This window comes from Trypanosoma equiperdum, assembly GCF_001457755.1.
Source record: "Trypanosoma equiperdum strain OVI genome assembly, contig: ctg_198, whole genome shotgun sequence".
NCBI classification, from domain to species: domain Eukaryota; phylum Euglenozoa; class Kinetoplastea; order Trypanosomatida; family Trypanosomatidae; genus Trypanosoma; species Trypanosoma equiperdum.
The window spans coordinates 7,190-25,101 of NW_027124048.1; the positions used below are offsets into that span (position 1 = coordinate 7,190).

Genomic DNA, 17,912 nt, shown 5'->3' on the forward strand with positions numbered 1-17,912 from the left:
GCAGAGTATCTATACGCCATTGCTAATATAGAGTGTTACACGGGAGGAAGCTGTTGGACAGAGATTTGTTTTGAAGAGAGGAATGATTGGATTGGATTTTGAGGAGAGATTTTTTACTATTCCCAGAACTGGTGATATTGGAGAAGCCCCATTCATTCATTTTCCAGGACATACAATTTCGTGGCAAGAGGAGGCAAAATTGATTGTGAAAAGTCTTACTTGGTATAAAGATTTGCAAAGTAGGCAGTTTAGCGTGAGAGATTTTGGTGAAATTCAAAGCTATGCGGTGGATGGGGGTTGGTGAGATTTTGAAGATCAGGAAATCTGTTGTGATACGTTAAAAGAAAGGGAATTATTTAAACCAAAAAAAAAACTAAAATGGACAAGTTGGGGTTGGTCATAAAATGATGTGCGCGGCGAGTGAATCCGCCAAAAGTCAAAAGTTGAAGTTGAAAAGACTGTGAAAATGGCCAGAAGAGGCTCCCGTCAGCTACTACAAGAAGCACTCCTGTCCTGAAAGTGGTCTCAACAGCGAAGTCCAGCCACAATGCGTCATGGCCCACCAAACATCCGCTGCACAGGAAATCAAAGGCACCTTCTTTTTCTAACAAGGCTCAAAAGTATCTCATAATCCGATGAATCTTGCGGCACTTGTGCTCATCTTTGCAACAGCTAAGACAACAACGGCAGAAGACAACTCCAATACGGCAGAGTTCAACAGTCTGTGCACATTCATTGGGCTAAAAGACAGACAGGCAAGTATAACCGTCACTAGTCCAAACACGGATGTTGCAGGAGCAATGGACGAGCTAGCAATGCTTAACTTAACGGCAGCAACGGAAACGTGGCTAACAGAAAAGAATGGAGAGCTGTCAAAAAAAGCGACGCCGCGGCAAAATCCGCCTTAACAGAATGGCAAACGAATGTCAAAAAACTAGAAGAAAAGGATCCGGCAACAGGAAAGCCCAAGTATCGAAAGGTCAGAAATAACCACCGAAAGCCAGGCGTAGCGGCGGCAATAGCCCGACTCTACGACGAAGCCACCAGACTGAAAACTGACCTACAAAAACCAGCCACAGACGCGGCCGAAACAAAATCAGCAGTTATGAAGCTGATAAACGACGCTATTTTCGGAGAGGGTCACATTGATTTCACAAAAACAGGGCTAGACAGCAGCTACAGCAATAACTGTAAAAGCGATAGCGGCGGCAAAGCCGGCAAGTGCATAGCCTGGGATTTGCTATGCATTTGCTCATCATCATCAGCGAACGGCATCATACTGTGCCTTTAAGCCGAAACCGGTGGGCAACTAACCGACTTCACATCAAACACGCCAGCGGCGGAACACTACCAAGCACTTATCCAGAAACGTCCCAAGCGGTCAACAACCAGCCCGCTAACGGCAGCAGAGATAGAGGGCGCCGTAACAGCCGTCACAGCTTTACTGGGCAGACAGGCAGCGGCAGCGACAGGAGCCAATGCACACTATATCCTAGGACAGCTACACAGCAACGGCGGCTGCGACGGAGCTTCAAACCAAGGCGTCTGTGTCAACTATAAGCAATATCTTGAAACGACCGCGACTGGTATTCCATGGGCGACCAAACTGAACCAAGCGGCTCAAAAGCTCCAGGCAGGCTACGATGTCCAAAGACAAGCAGCCATTATTGCAGAAAAAATTGAAGCATTGCGACAAGCGACCTGGACGCTATACACAGGGGTCATAAACAAAGCAGACGCTCCTACTCCCCAAAATACACCAGTAAGCGACCAACGGACAAGCGACGCTGAAACAGAATGCAATAAGATAGACAAAGATACAGAATGCAAACCGCCATGCACGTGGAATGAAGGAGCTAAAGAACCCAACAAAAAGTTCACATTGAGTGAGGAAGCCAAAAGAAGCAGAACAAGCAAAACAAGAAGGGAAAGGCGGAAAAAAGGAAGAAAAGTGTACAGGGAAAAAGCAAAAATACTGCAAAGATGGCTGCAGATAGGGAGGGGAAAAGTGCAAGGATTCCTCTATTCTATTCAGAAAACACTTCGTTCTGATGGTTTATGCTTTTGTGAGTTTGGCATTGTAGTATTCTGAAGAATTTTTGCTCCACATTGTGAAACTTATGAATTGTTTTTAAACTTTGATGTATTTTAACGCTTTTTGATGAAAATGTGCAAAATGATGAAATTGTGGCATAAACATTGTTATATTTGCAAAGAAGTTATGTTAGAGGGTGTGACAATAAACTAATATTATAATAAGATTGGAGATAGAGACTAAATGAACAGCCAAAATAGAATCAGTTCAAAAAATCGCAAAGGTAAAGCTGGAGAAAGTGAGTGAGAAGTCGTGTGAGACCACAGGTAATATTATTAAAGGAAATTCAGAAAGCTAAACAAAGAGAAAGTGATATGGGATATACGAGGTTAAGACACAAATATTTGACGGGAATCATTATGCAAAGAAGATAATGGAGGAGACAATGAGTTGTAGAGAAATTATATGTTTCAAGTCGAATGTTTTCGATACGTCTTCCGCAGAAACAAGAAATGGAAATGAAAGTCATTTAAGAGAATGGCTGCCAATATGATATCAAGAGGTGTCCGAAGAATGCATTATTTTCAGTCAAAGCATTAAAGTTGATACAAATTTTCCCAAAGCATGGAATTGAGCTAATAAGTAATGTGTAATTCATATAAACATTTGTGACTCAACAAAAGTAACTACTCCGAGGAAGGCATGGAAATAAACAGAATATATAATGATAGCACTAAAACTTGTAAAAACACACGAAAAGAGCGCCAAAATCAGAAAAACCATAACAAACAAGCATAATGCTCAAAAATGGAGAATTAAAAACAGGAATAAACTGCTATGGTATCACGAGATACTGTAAAAATGAAACTATTAGTCGTTCTTGTACTCAAAAGACTTGGAACACTTACTAGAGTGTGTGCAAATATTTGTTTTTTTCATGGAATAAAAGAGGCATTGCGATTTAAGTTCAACTTACATGGAAGATGTGTCATTAGAAATGACCTGATTTATAGAAACAAATGGCATCAATTTTAGCAGGAAGGAAAATGTAGAATAGATATTCTACATGTTTCTTTAAATCCCTTTCACAGCTTTGTAAGCCCTCAAGTGCAGAAGAAAGCAGTAATCGTAAGTGGAAATGCAGCTTAAAGAACCTGTTAGATTATATTTGTAAACCACTCTCTGTATTAAAAAGTTGGCAGCTGCTGGTTTTTCCACAACGCTACTAAAAAAAGAATACGGGTGCAAATACATAATCAGACAAGAAAAAATATACGAATCGAATTTATCTTCTATATTTCAAACTGAAATAGCTCAAAAACTCTCCCAAAGCGGAGATAGACTTAGGCAACCCATATAGCTGGAAAAAAAAAGCCACTTTTACCAAATAGTGAGTAAAAAAGATGGCAGAGTTAGTAGTATACCTAGTACGTAAAAATATGATGGCTTTGGTCTAGTGATTGTGGTCCCATAATTGAAGTTTTAAAACGCAAAAAAAAACAATATTCTTACCATATTTTAACCATGTGGGGGAACATGAAAAATAGATCCAAAAGAAGATAGTAAAATAGAAGGAAAATGTGCCTGTGTGTGTGTTTGAAAATAGTAGAGGATATGTAAGGAGGTCGCCAAAGACAGCGAGACTCAGGTACATGGATAAAGAACAGTGACCGCGGCTGAATTTTCAGGCGTAACAGTAATCGACTCAGACAAATTCAGCACCAAAATCTACAAATGCACTTAGATTCATCAAATTAATAAGCATATTGGTTTAGAAATACAAATATCCTCAGCAGAATGCGGATTTTACACCGAAGTCAAGCGTTCACCTGACTGACAGTCGGCGAGAACAATAATTTTTTAGGAGTATTTATCTTCTTATCAAGCAGACCCAGCTACTGTCACACAAATATTAAAGTAAAAGAATAAGGTAAAAAACTAGTAGAATAATTTTCTCTTTTACTATCTTTTAATCTATTTAGCGTTCATCTGAAGCACAAAGCACTGATAAAGAAAAAAGACGACACCACAACCAATCCCATGCCAGCACTGATGTTTGCGGCTCTAAGTTTCCTGGGCATGGCGGCAACAGCACTTTTAGCGGAAAAAGTCTCGGCAGCCGTCTTAGCTGGCGAAAACACAGCGGTTTCGGCCGCGCTTTGCAATATTGCAGCGGTTTCTACAGGCCCTTTCATCCCAACAGCAATAGACAACAGCGGATTCGACGCACACAAGAGGTTGCATGCCATCAACCTCACGCTGCGCAACGAAACCGTCTTCAAAATGTTCAAACAGAAAGGGGACGAGGCAGGATTCAAGGATTCCCCACCAGAAAGACTGCAGCAGACGCAGCCGTGGTCCACTCAATACAAATACTGGTTAAGTGGTGCAAAGTATCTCGAAGAAACTAAACAAACACAGATGAAATCAAGCTCGCCACGGTAAAACTAAATTAAGCACAAAAGCTGTGGCTGCAACAGCAGCTACAACCGGTCCTAGCAGCAGCGGACGCAAGCGCGCGAAAACTAGCAGCGGCCTACAACTTGCTGGCCGCAGATAAAACCACTGGCATAAAAAACGCGCTCGGTACCGCCGTCTATGGCCACACAAACCCGACAACTCCCGCGCTAACAGATGCAGCGTTGTTCGGCAGGGCGCTCGACGGAACGCGAACAAACTTCTGCGACGAAGCACAAGACAAGACCAAGCTCAAGACGGCAATAGCGGCGCTGATTTGTATATGCGCACCAGCCTCAGCCGGTGCAGGACCAAAAGCCTGCTTCACAGCGAGTCCAGCGATAAACAACTGGGATGCATCAAGGAACAGCGGCCCAAACAAATGGGACGAGATTGAAAAACACTGCCAGCTACCAGGCAGCACGACAGCGACGGCAATGAAACTGGAACAGGCACTGAAAGCGGTGATCAGCAGAATACACAGCGACGGGACACATTCCTACCTCGGTGCTCTAACTACCGGAGCAACATGCACTGGCACCAGCGCCGCCGGGATGTGCATAAGGTTCAATAACGCCAAGAGCGCGGCAGCAGCAGCAGAATCAGGCGCATTCTGGATATCCAGCATCACTAGCGCCATTCAAAATATAAAAAGCGAAGAAGACGCGGCCCAGACACAAACAAGAGAAACAAAGACAATAAAAACTATGTTACAACAGGCAGTAGCCCTAGCAGAGGCAGCCACTACTGTTACTGGACCAATAATGCCGGCAAAACCATACAAGGGTGATCCAAATGGAAATACAGTCAACGCAGCGGCAACTTGCAATGAAGCAAAAGACGACCAAGCAGCCTGTAAAAAACTGGAAGATAAGGGGTGCGCTTTTAACGACGAAAGAAAAATTTGTGATTTGAAAAAGGAAGTGAAAGAAAAACTAGAAAAAGAAAGTCAAGAAGACAAAGATGAAAAGAAAGAGGAAAATGTGACAATCACTGCACTAACCAACAAAGATAAATGTGAAAAGGAAAACAGCTGCAAATGGGATGGAAACGAGTGTAAGAATTTAAGTTTTCTCGTCAACAAGAAATTCGCCCTCAGTGTGGCTGCTGCTTTTGTGAGGCTATTACCATTTTAGAGATTTAAGAATTCTAAGCAGTTCTGCTCAACTTTACGAAATTAATAAAATATATGATTTTTTTTTACTTTGAGAAAATTTGGTAAATATCATATATTAACACTTTTTGATGAAAATGTGCAAATTGCTGAAAATTTTGAGAATTGTAGAAAAATATGAAACTTGGGTGTTAAAATACTTGTAAGCTGAAAGTACTATTGGTGAAAGTTATAAATAAAAAGAGTTCTATCATGATAATTTTCTAATCTTTTATTGTGTTTTTTCTGCATATTTGTTAGGGGTATAATAGTAATATTATGAATAGTTATCATGACAATAGATGCCTGTTGTGAAGGTATAGATAATAATATTTAAAATAAGAGTAGTAGTTGCGCATAACGACCGGAGAGGAAACATAGAAAAATCTAAAACGATTTCATGAGTGTAATGGGAGTAAGTGATGAAGAATGATGAAGAGAGAACGAATATTCACAGGGTCAAGCAGAGAAATATGATGATGGTCATCATCATGCATAAGAGGTGATATATGGGAAAGCAAGGAAAAAGCAGTCTATTTCACTGGTCAAAAAGACCTGCTACAGCATGCAGATAAGCAGCGATAGCAGATGAAAAATATGAGAAAACATCAGGAGGAAGAGGAGCTGTCAATAATTCTCTGTATTTTACACTGAAGTAGGTAAATACAACTGAAAAAATAATGGTAGTGACTGGTTTTTAATCTTTTGACGGATTAAAATGCACATTTTTTATGGAAATTGAGGAATTGAACAAGTGCGAGTCAATATCGAAGTATTCTTTAGATAAGATGCATTTATAGGAACTAAAAGGGGTGGGGAAAATAAAATACTATTGAGACGTGAATTTTTGAAATATGACCACTAATGGATTGCAGTGGAAAACAAAACACGAATATTAACACGTAAACTGCTTAGTATAGTTTATATGTGAAGAAATGGATATTTTTTGTAAGGTAAAAATAATTATTGGCTATACTTTATCAAGTTCTTATTGTTATGCAAACGAGAAAGTAAAACCTTTCAAGGAATGAGTAATTAACATAAGAGTTATCGCTCTTTCAAATCCAATAACACGGACTAACAAAGTGTAGACAAAGCACTTTCACCGCTGAAGTAACCTACAATTAAGCGATGACGATACAAAACATCAGGACCTTTTAAAAAATAGACATAAAAATGCGGACGCGTGCGTGAGAAACACTAACGTTATCTTGTTACTACATGTTAAAACCATGCGCAAAATTAACGGCCTATAGAAGTCATTGACGACCATAAATATTAGATACAATAGATGTAAGTATAGAGTGCTATAGATTAGATTGAAAAAAGGAGATTCTTTTGCTAAACCAAGTGTTTTTGAACAGTGAACCAGACCCAGTATGTGGCACACAACATACCACCAACCTTAAGACGGCGCACTTAAAATTCACCATGTAACAGATACCGCAGTGCAGTTTAATAAAACAAAGTGGAATACTTGATCCAACCAAAACTAAAGTTTTAACGCTAAAAAATCTCTTTCAAAGCATTTGTTGTTAGGCCTAAAAAGTTGTACTGACAACCTAACACAAAGTGACGTTCAGCGACAACTAGTATAAAACCACAGAGCGAGCCCAGTAGTTCAAGAATCAAAAATCCAAACAACGGTTAGCCGGCACACCAGCTTGTGGATAAAGACGGCTGTAGTAACGGCTTATAAGAGCACTAAACAAGCTTAGAAACAGCCTTCATACAAACATAGGGCAGTCTATACTAAAAACGTAGCTGTGAAAAAACACGCGGCACAAGCGTATATTAATCACCTTTATTTTTAGTTATGTTCTAGAGCGGTAGCAGCAAAAAAAAAACAAAATAAACATTAAAAAACACTGGCGCAGTTGAAATCAGAAAAAAGGCGCACAACCCACGACGCTCTTCAGAACACCATCTCCCAACCTAAAAAAAGCATAGTAAAGTAGGGCCAACAACAGAAGCCATACACGGCTCTCCACTTGCAACGCACCAGAGCAAAGGTTCTCTACCACACGAAATATAACCAAGAAGCGCAGTACAAGACGACGGAAGTTTTTTAAGTAAACAGAAGGAGCAATGACAGTCCACGTCGCAACCTTTTACATCACGGCGGTGCTGTTTTATGCAACAGCCAGAGGCACTATAGGGAATGACACAGAATCAGCCAAACAAGCTTCAGCCTGCAGTTCAGCAATTTATCTTCATTCCCTGCAGAAGAGCTTCGCAGGCCAATCCACAGCACTAATTGCAGAACTAAGCAGGCTACTTGAAACGCAAAATATTCTTACATTAGCTACTTCCACGGGCAGCGGAAAGCAAAGGCGCGGCGCCAATGCACTAGCAGCGGTTGTAGGAAAGCAAATAACGGCACTAGCAAAGAAAAGCCAAACTTGCACAGCAAAAGCAAACGAAATCATAGCCCTGCTGTCCTTACAGGCCGGCCAACACATAGCTTATGACGGGCTGTCTAAGCTGGCAACAACAGCTGCTGACGGTGCCGAAGTAACCGGAGCCGCAGGAGCAGAAACAAAGGACATGGAGGTAACGTTAACGGGATTAGACGACACAACCTGCGCAAACAGCCGGAGTGCCGACCTAAAAGCCAATGAACTGGCGGTTAATCTAGCTGGGCTACATAGCATTAAAACATACAAGCTGCAGCAAAGGACCGGCGTCGGCAACGTCGACAAGAAATTCTGCGCGGCCAAGTGCACCACGACATGCGGCACGGGAAGCAATTGGAAGCCAGCAGTCCTAGGCAAAACCCTACTGGAAACCACGACTGACACAGACATAGAGGTAAAGGCAACCGGAAAGTCAATCCAAAATGAACCAACAAAAGCAAGTGACGGCAAAACGGAGCTAGCCCACCACAAACACGACCTCTAATGGAGAGTGCATGACTTCCTCAAAAACAAATACTGCGAATTCGACAAGCTTGATCTTGGGACCACCGCAACAAGCAAAACAGACGAGACAATCAGCCGCGTCATTCTAGCAGCAACCCAAGGAGCTTCAACCAAATATGACCCCTCAAACAGCGCCCAAAAAGCAGCAATTGACAGTTTGATAGCCGAAACATTTGGATCCGACAAAAATGCATTTGAAAACGGCTTTTGGAAAACCCTCAAAGCCTATAAGATGGACTTAACGATCGGCGGCAAGGAGCTAAAAAACAACTTAGAAGATCTCGCAACTCCGGAACATGCAGCACTAGGAGCTGTCTCAAAGCAATTTTTAGAATAAAAAGCAAAACGTTGCGACGATATAGCTGCAGCCACAAAGTCTGACATAAAATGCGACGGCAGCGACAAAGATAAATGCGACAATGAGAAGTGTGATTTCAAAGACGGAAAATGCAAACTTAAAGACTCAGTGAAAGCGGAGAATGATGGAAAAAGAAACACAAACACCACAGGAAGCAATTCTTTTGTCATTAGCAAAGCCCCTCTTTTGCTTGCGTTTTTGGTTCTATAATTATATTTTAAAGGGTATTTTCTTAATTATATTAAAATTGTGAAAATTTACAATACTGAAAGAATTTACTAAATTTTCTAAGATTTAATATATCTTAACACTTTTGTAAAATATTTTTAATGTAAGGAGATGAGAATATGAAATTTTGGTATGATAGTTGCAAATGGGTGTAAAGTAGTGGTGTGATAGGGTATAAAAAATGAGTACTATTATAATTTAATTTATTTTGCTTGTGTTATGGATGTTGGTTATGGTCATAATAATAATAGTAATTACACTGATGGTAATGATAGGAGAGTGTTGTGAGTGTGTAAATATGAATATTATAATAATAATAGGATAGTGCTGAAGACAAAAAGCGGAGCCTAAAATTAAAGGAATTAAAGTAATGAGAGTCAATAGACGGGAAACAGCACGAGTAAGTGTGATAAATAGAGAGTAGAGGAAAATATTATTAATGGAAACGCGGAGAAACTAATTAAATATAGCATTTTAATAGGAAAACATTGCAAGTGTGAACATTAAATACAGACAGATGACAGATTGGAGAATGAGAGAGAAGTATAATCAAGTATAGAGACCAAATGGAATCGATTCTTCATCCGAACAAAAAGAAACGGACAAAAAAAGAAAAATAGAGAGTAAAACAATGGGCTAAAAAACAGAAAAGCAAAGAAATGAATAATACAGTATGTCATGACCCACATCCCATTCAAAAGTGGACATATCAGACACTTTGGATACTGGTTATTGTGTTTATTTGAACCTGATGACGTGTCCTATTATCTGGCTGTGAAGCAGACGATAAGAAGGAGGAAAAATAGATTGCGTATGTGTAATGTGATGTTTAAGTCCCCTTTTTATCAAATATAGAAATAATTTACAATATTTGTGGGAAACAATATTATATTATCGGGAGGAAAGTTTTAAAACAATTTCTACTAATGAATTATCTTGGACGTAAAAATACGAATTAAAATGCGAGAGCCGCTTCAAATAAAACGTATATAAGCCAATGAGATATCTATATGAGGTGTAGGGAATCAAAACCGACACCTCACCGATTCCATATTGGTGTACTGACCAAAAATAAAAAATTTTCAATAAACAAATAATCCATATAAAAATTGTCGCTGATTCATAACGGAAACCGGGTACCAACACAATATAATTTAGAAAAAGTTACTTTCGTGACCCATATTTTAGTTATTTAACGGTTTCACATCAAACAGAAGGTATGTTATCGATCGCAAGAAGAGACAGTAAGTCTGTTGTGTGCAGGAACAGCAAAAAATTTTCATCGTTATTTCAAGTCAAGAGAATACAATCAAATTAGCAGATTATTGAAGACACTGAAGACTAAAAATCTTAGAAATTAAGTGTTTTATATTTAAATATATTGTTATGTTGTTAAGAATTAAGAAGAGAGATATTTTGACTAAAGTAAGTTACTTTTTAAAGACAAAAACGCGCCCATAAACAGTCGATCCTAAAAAAAATTATTTTCCCCTGAAACACCAATAAGTTGGCATATTTCATTTTATCTGGATTTCGACTCGTTGCACCGCAAGTAAAAAATGCAGCATGTAGCAGATAGCAGAGATGCTTTTAGGAATAGCACTCAAAATAATTTTCGTCGTAAGGTACACAAGCGCAGCGGACCAAAATGCCGAAGAATTCAAAGACATGTGTGTACTCTTCAAGCTCTTAATCAAGCCAATACCAGAAGCTCAAGTTAAAGAAGACCAAATGAATCCATCACCTGCAGCTACCAGTACCGGAAAAGCAGTAAGTGGTATTGTTAAAAGAATTGAAAAACTAAATTTAACCGTTGTAGAACAAGAAATTGAAGAAGTGTGAAGGAAAATGCCAAATATGACATTTGGCAGAAGGTGAAAGACGCGAAACGCGATGGTTACTTAAAAACTGGAGAATACAAAACCGTAGAGAAACTCAGGACAATATACGACGAGATAATGAAGAACGACCCGCCGACACAACAATGGCGTGCAACATACAAGCTTCCGTTTCCTGAAACGAAACGGCAGAGGCTCAGGCCAGCGTTTCGCCAACCAATAGAATAGGCTCTGGCACCGGAAACCGAAGCACATGCGCCACAAAATAGAGCAAGAACAAGCCAAAACAATGCTCGAAGAGCTGTGATTTCCGCTTTGTACGGCGAAGCCTACGAGAAGTCTCTCACAAAAGACACCGACCTGAACCCGGCTCAACCATGGCACGACAAACCCACAAAAGAAGCTTTCCCATGGGCGTCAACGGCGGCACAACATACACAAATGTGCACTCCCGCTTCAACAGCGGCAGCAGCCAACAGACCTGGGGGAGCGCCAGCTGCCGAAATTATCTGTCTATGCTTTGGCGACAATGGCGACACAACTGACTACTGCAAGGTCGGGAAGGACCCAACAGGTCTAACCTCGGGCTCGGCCCGCGACAAGGCGAGCGAAGACTGGGACGCCAATATATACCCAAAGTGCAGTGGCGGAGCAGACACAGGACAACTAACCCCGACAAGGCTCGCGAGCTCAACGGCGGCAATAATCTCAGACCTTGGAAAGGTCGGGATAATCGGCAACTCGGCACCAAATGGAGCCACTCACTCCGGCCATGCCGACGCTGCAATACCGGGTGCCCACCACTTAGGACAAGCATCACCGGACTGCCAAAGGGCCCATGCAGCCGACGACATGATAGGAGGAGCCAGCAAAGGCGTTTGTGTTGACTATAATAACCTACTACAAGACGGCGGCTACGTTCTGTGGATGAGGAAAGCAAAAGAGCCATCGATGGAGTTAGACACAATTCAGGCAATTTCTAGTGAAGGCATAGCCCTTGTCAAGGCAGCACAAGCAGTGAAGGATGGAAACCCTTTTGCTTGTCGGTGATCTCTTAGCAACCAGAAAAAGCACGCAGAAATCAAAGCTGATGTCGCCACAATCTGAGGAAGAACAGAATAGATGGCCTAAATTAAACAACAATGAAACCAATTGCCCAACAGACTCTTGCGAATATGATAAAATAAAAAAGGAATGCAAAGCAAAACCAGGAAACGAAAACACAGCAAAAGGAGCAGGAAAAAGTGGGTGTGCAAAACATGGAACTGATACAACCGCTTGCGAGAATGAAAAAACAGGAGGCAAGCAAAATTGTGCGTGGAGGAAGGGTAAAGATAATGAGGATGACAAAGATACAGAGCAATGACGAAGTGGTATTTTTCTCCTCAATAAGAAATTGGCTCTGAGTATGGCTGCTGTTTTTGTGAGTTTGGTAATATTCTAAGGATACTAAGCATATTTGCTCAATCTTACGAAATATATATAACTATACGATTTTGAGAGATTTTGCTAAAAATTTTTGAAACTTTGATATACTAACACTTTTGATAAAAATGTTCAAATTAGGGAAATTGTTTAAGTTATTAAAATTTTAGTGTAAAACTGTGGTTTAACATTGGCCTACAGGTGTAAAGTAGTAAGATAATACGGGGAAAAATTAGCGTTATTTGAAATTTATTTATATTATTTATTTTATATATATTAGGAATTAGAGTTATAATGGTAATAGTGAAATTTTTACAAGTAGTGTGTCGTGCTTGTCTTTTGATATACTAATGTTATAATAAAGGTGGTGGTGCAGCACGGAAGAAAAGAAAAAACAAAAACCCTTAAAATAATGGGGAATATGGAAAGAGAGTAAGTGTCTATAACAGAGAATGAGAGTAGAAAAGTGAAAGGAATATTGTTAGAACAGACACAGATTGGCATAAAGATTTAAATGGAGATGGAGCACGCGCAGGTTCAAGCAAAAACGTAACGATGATCATAATTATACGCAGAAAGATGATGGTGAAAATAATGAGGAAGAGACACTCCATCGTAAAAAGATGATGGAGTAGTTGTGTAATTCGCTGCGATATATGCAGTAAAAGAAAAAGCATGAAAAACCAGAGCGTCAACACGGAGCACACAACAACATGGCGCAAAAGAAAGTGATGCGTGATGAGACTGTCATCCACATCACGCTTAAAAACTGGACAGACTCTACTGCAAATATAGATTAGACACCGATTATTGATGTGATGGTGGATGTTAGTTTCCAGATGTGAAGAAGAAGCATAGAAATATTGTGTAAGTTTGAAGTAATTTTGAAGTCTTCTTATCAAATATATAAATAATGGCCAATATTTGTGGGGAGAAATATGATATTATCGGGGAAAATTTTTTAAAAAGGTCAATTAATGAGTTGCCAATTCTATTAAATGAAAAATAAAGATGCTCAAACCACTTGAAGTGGCGCATGTACGCATCTATGGGTGAACTTTATGAAGTACAAAAAGTCTGTAAAAATACACCACAGATTACGTATTGTTATAGTGAAAAGGCCATTTATACCTTTCAAGTAACGTATAATTAACAAAAAATTATGTCTCTTATTCACAGCTAAAAGATAGATTAACAAAAAAGTAAGCGGTCCGGCAAGAAATCGACACAAAAGTGTTGCAAGCAGAAGACAAAGAGCACCGAGTACGTGAGTAACAGGAGCTTTACCTGGTTATTTAGTTTTAAACGGAAATATATATCATTCTGTAATTTCATCTGAAATAATTAACGCTTATGGCTACTTTTGTTTGAGATGGAAGTTTAGAATGATATAGATTATATCTTAAAATGGCGATTATTTGGCTTAACTGAGTTTTTTCAAAAGTATCGAATGTTGTTAAAGCAGTAATGACAACTGGCAGATGTTAGAGAATTTTGGCTCAGCTCTTGAGCTATCAACAGGACAGAAGAGTTTGACGGCAGAAGCCCTGAATTGAAACGACTTACACGCAGATGAAACAGACAAAAAAGCTATGTTAAAAATATCGTCTCCAGCAGAGTTGTAATAAATAGGAAGGAAGCGGCGGCAAACAACCAAGCATTGTCAAATCCACTCACGCACAGGTGTTAAATTCAAAATAAAAACGATAAAAATAGTCTCGGTTTTCCAAACTTAAAAGGAAAGATTCCCTACAACGCCACAAAAAGCCCATACGAGGTTGTGGTCAAGCAGCAAAGCAAGCAATTTCAGAAAAAAGTCCCGCGACAAGTAACATAGTAACTTTCATTGATTTGTTTCTTTGTTTAAGTTGACAGATACTCACAAGCGGTCCAACACTGTGAAGAGCCCGGTAGCGGCAGCACACGCAGCCAGCTTAACAAATTTACGTTTCGCGGCCTGTTTTTTAGGGTTCCGCGCATGAACAGCCAAAAAATGGTAGCAAACTTAAAAAGAAAAATGAAATTGCTTTCAAACCCATTCTCCAGGTTAGAAACTAGGCAAACAAACTACTAGGTCCCAACACATCCAACTTCTAAAACTTTACTAGGAAGCAGCGACAGGAGGCGCAGTGAAACAAGCAGCAGCTGAAGTCCCGCTAATCTTCCTGATAATCTTCTTGATTTAAAACATCGAGGCAACGTGCAGCGCTTTCAGATCCTCAACGCTTCGGCCCTATTGCTTCCGGTCGCCACAGAACGAAAAAAAGACCGCCGCATGTAGAATCTGTCCTGCCAAAAGGACAAACTTTAATATAGACATACTCGAACCCCAGAGCTAAGATGCAGCTGGCCGGCGCCCCACAGCGAGAAAAAAACAGGGTCTTCACAAAGAGAGTGCTGCGCGGCACGGGCGACCGGCAAGACCACCAACGCAGCGCGAAACTGGCGGCAATTAACACAGCCATGTAGCGAGGGTAATAGCGGCCACGCCAGACCGCCGACCCGACTTCGTTCTAGGCTTAAACACCATGCCAAATGCAACCAGCATAGCTACAGTAGCGGCCGCCTTTGCGCCAGCACAAGCGAAGGAAAAAATAGACACTCACATAACTGGCTGCACACCAATGGCAAAGGCCGCGGCGGCAAAAACCACGCTGTCATTCACGAGAAGAGTAGCTTCAAAAAAGAAACAGCTGCCAAACGCGGACGACCAAGCAACATGTAACTGCGCGAGCAGAGCCAACCACAACGCTAGATAAGTAAATGGGCAGACTGCACATAAAGTCGTAAGACACGCTCTAGGGTTTTACAGCACACAAATAGACGATGTCGCCATCACCACTGACTGGGGAGACCAAATAGAAGAGCTGTAAATCGTTAAAGCCATATTAGCGGACCTCAATCAACTCGATGTCCTAGATGCGCCGACAGCCGCAGCAGAGCTTCAAACGGTCGCACAACTAGCTGCCTTGTGCAAAACCAAAACCAAAACTAATAACATGGTGCAACAACTGCAAAAAGTCATGAGTGAAAGGCATTCCAAGACCAGAAAAGCATTGGATCAGCCGATCAAAGAACCATTCGGAGCTGACGGAACTTAATTCAACGAGCTCACATCACAGATGCCGCAAAATAGCGGACAAAGTTAGATGGACTGTGCATAAAGTTAATACCGCCGCCTAAGCTGTCAAAACAGCGTCTAGAGTCAGCAACCGATAGCCTGCGACCACAACTCAACCATAAAGAAGACACGCAAGCAGACCACGTTAATGTGCCAATTTCGGTCCCAAGCCCAGCCGCTACCGGTTACAACGACAACACGGCAGCAACCAACGGTGCCTGCATGAGCTATAAATCAGGACTGGCACAGGAAGATATGAGCAGTGTAGAATTGATAACAAACATAAGAACGAATGCACGAGAAAAACAGGAACGACGCGACGCGACCGCTGCAGCTGAGAGGTTTGAATCCCAACTAACACTAATAAACCTGACTATTTTACCGTTTCTACAGAGCAGCATACAAATCACCGGGTTAGTGACGACCACAGAGGATAAAACAGTAGCAGCCAAGCAAGGTGGATTCAAGATAGACGCAAATGAAACTGAGTGCCACGATAAAAAACAAAGATAAATGCAACCAAAATGGCGGATATTAATGCAAAGATGATAAGTGAGTAGCAAAAGAGGGAGTGGAAGTGGAAGAAACTCATTTAAACCTCTCTTACTTGTAAGACGAAGAATAATCATCCTTTGCACCAAATGTCGTCCCCGTAAAGCAAATAACACTACAAACTTAGGACAGTTGCAGCATCTAAAGCAATGAAGCTAAAGCTAAACTTCCACACGAAGCCGCTGTGCCTCCTGCTAGCAACAGCGCTTCTTGCACAAGTGCAGCTAACCTTGTGTTCCGGACCTATCATAAAAAACACCGGCCGGAAAGGCCTGTGCACCGCGGCAAAGACGATGGACAAAGGAGCGGGTAGGGCAGTACACGTTCTAACAAGACTCTTCAATACAGTCGAAAAAGCGACACAAACAGCTCTGCAGATAAAGCTGTACGCGGCGACCGTAGCAGAACCAGTGCAGCAGCTAACTTACGAGACTCTAGCGGAGGATGTGTTAGCCATCGCCAAGGAAGCCGCGGCAAGCGGCGAAACAGCGACGCAAACGGCCATAAAAGCGACAGCCCTTTCAGCAGCATTAAGCGGCCAAATAAAGGAATTTCTTGCATTTATCAGAAGCGGTACGCACGGTACCACGGAGGGCTATTGTTTAGCAGCAAGTAACGACGGCAGCAATGGCCATACCGAGTTCGACTCAGCAGACTGCAAACCGGGAACACCAAGAACAGCAACAATAGCGCAGCAAATAGATTCAGCAGAACTTTCCGCTACAGGCTTCAAAGCTGAGACGGAGCCTGACAGCAAGTCGACGGCCAGCGGCGGCAAGTGCATTATTTTTAACGCAGCAAGCAACGCCGCTGCAACTTTCTTCCAGGCGTCTCGCCCCCAGCAGACGTACGCCGGGGGGCTGTTAACATACAACCCCACCACACAAGCAATTCAAACGCCAGACCCGGCGAAGCTGGGCTCCGGAGGGTCCCCAACAGGCGACACCCAGGCAGCGCTAACGTTTTCTGCACTATATGCAATAGACAAATACGACCTTAAAAGATACCCAGAAACACAGGAACAGATAGCGGTCCAGGCTGCACAGAGCGGATCGTTTGCCACCCGGCTACAAACAAAGATAAGAAATCTGCACCCCAAAATCACCGAAGCAAAAAAAGTAGAAGACGCAGCGGCAGCTATTAAAAAATACATAGGAGACAACCAGGAAAAAATTTCTTTACTCATAGCCAAATTTCCTACAACAAAAGTTTATAAGCCAGCCGATAATAAAGATAAAGGTCAAAACGTGAACGAACTAACCAGTTTGGACCAGTTAACGGAAGTTTTGGATTATTACGAGCAAAAAACGAGAGCTGACTTGGCGACGGCACGGGCAGAGCTGCAGCAACTACAGGCCCAGATAAATGCCGATAAAACCAAAATAACAACGCAAATATGCAACTCAAAAGAAGATGCAAAAACGTGCAATGCTGACAAAAACTGCAAATATGATGAAAACATAAAAGAAGGTCAAAAATGCAAATTGAGTGAGGAAGGCAAACAAAAAGCAGCAAAAAAGAAGGAGAAATAGCAGGAGAAGGAAACCCAACTGGGTGTGCAAGGCACAAAACTAAAGCTGAACGTGAAAATGACAAGACAGGCGACAACCAAAAATGTGCATTTAGAAATGGCAAAGATAATGAAGATTACAAAGACAAAGAAATGTGCCGAAATGGGAAGTTTCTCCTCAATAGCAAATTCACTCTAATTGTTTCTGTTTTTGTGAGATTGTTGGAATTCTAGATTTTTAATTATTCTTGCTCAAATTAATAAAATTTATGAAATATTACTATTTTAGAGAAAATTCACTATAATTAATTGAT

The 17,912-nt window shown here is 41.2% G+C and overlaps 3 protein-coding genes and 3 pseudogenes across 6 annotated transcripts in view; all 6 read left to right on the forward strand.

Moving 5' to 3' along the window:
- The window catches only part of TEOVI_000054700:pseudogene, a 788-nt pseudogene extending 418 nt beyond the window's left edge, over positions 1 to 370 (forward strand). Inside the window, exon 2 of the mRNA in view lies at positions 44 to 370. Within this exon, the coding sequence occupies positions 44 to 370 (327 nt within the window). The remainder of the gene's footprint in view (positions 1 to 43) is intronic.
- A 280-nt stretch (positions 371 to 650) lies between these two features.
- On the forward strand, positions 651 to 1,873 carry TEOVI_000054800:pseudogene (annotated as a pseudogene). Its single transcript is given in 2 exon segments — positions 651 to 887; positions 890 to 1,873. Coding segments are annotated over 2 exon segments (1,221 nt in total).
- A 2,202-nt stretch (positions 1,874 to 4,075) lies between these two features.
- TEOVI_000054900:pseudogene lies at positions 4,076 to 5,628 on the forward strand (annotated as a pseudogene). The gene is given in 2 exon segments: positions 4,076 to 4,450; positions 4,453 to 5,628. Coding segments are annotated over 2 exon segments (1,551 nt in total).
- Positions 5,629 to 7,733: 2,105 nt separating this feature from the next.
- TEOVI_000055000 (variant surface glycoprotein (VSG, atypical), putative) lies at positions 7,734 to 8,546 on the forward strand (the record flags this gene model as incomplete). The annotated part of the gene is made up of 1 exon (XM_067223855.1): positions 7,734 to 8,546. The coding sequence occupies one exon, from the start codon at positions 7,734 to 7,736 to the stop codon at positions 8,544 to 8,546; it is 813 nt and encodes a 270-aa protein (XP_067079956.1).
- Positions 8,547 to 11,431: 2,885 nt separating this feature from the next.
- TEOVI_000055100 (Trypanosomal VSG domain containing protein, putative) lies at positions 11,432 to 12,040 on the forward strand (the record flags this gene model as incomplete). The annotated part of the gene is made up of 1 exon (XM_067223856.1): positions 11,432 to 12,040. The coding sequence occupies one exon, from the start codon at positions 11,432 to 11,434 to the stop codon at positions 12,038 to 12,040; it is 609 nt and encodes a 202-aa protein (XP_067079957.1).
- Positions 12,041 to 16,237: 4,197 nt separating this feature from the next.
- On the forward strand, positions 16,238 to 17,620 carry TEOVI_000055200 (Trypanosome variant surface glycoprotein (A-type), putative; the record flags this gene model as incomplete). Its single annotated transcript, XM_067223857.1, has 1 exon — positions 16,238 to 17,620. The coding sequence occupies one exon, from the start codon at positions 16,238 to 16,240 to the stop codon at positions 17,618 to 17,620; it is 1,383 nt and encodes a 460-aa protein (XP_067079958.1).
- Positions 17,621 to 17,912: the final 292 nt, after the last annotated feature.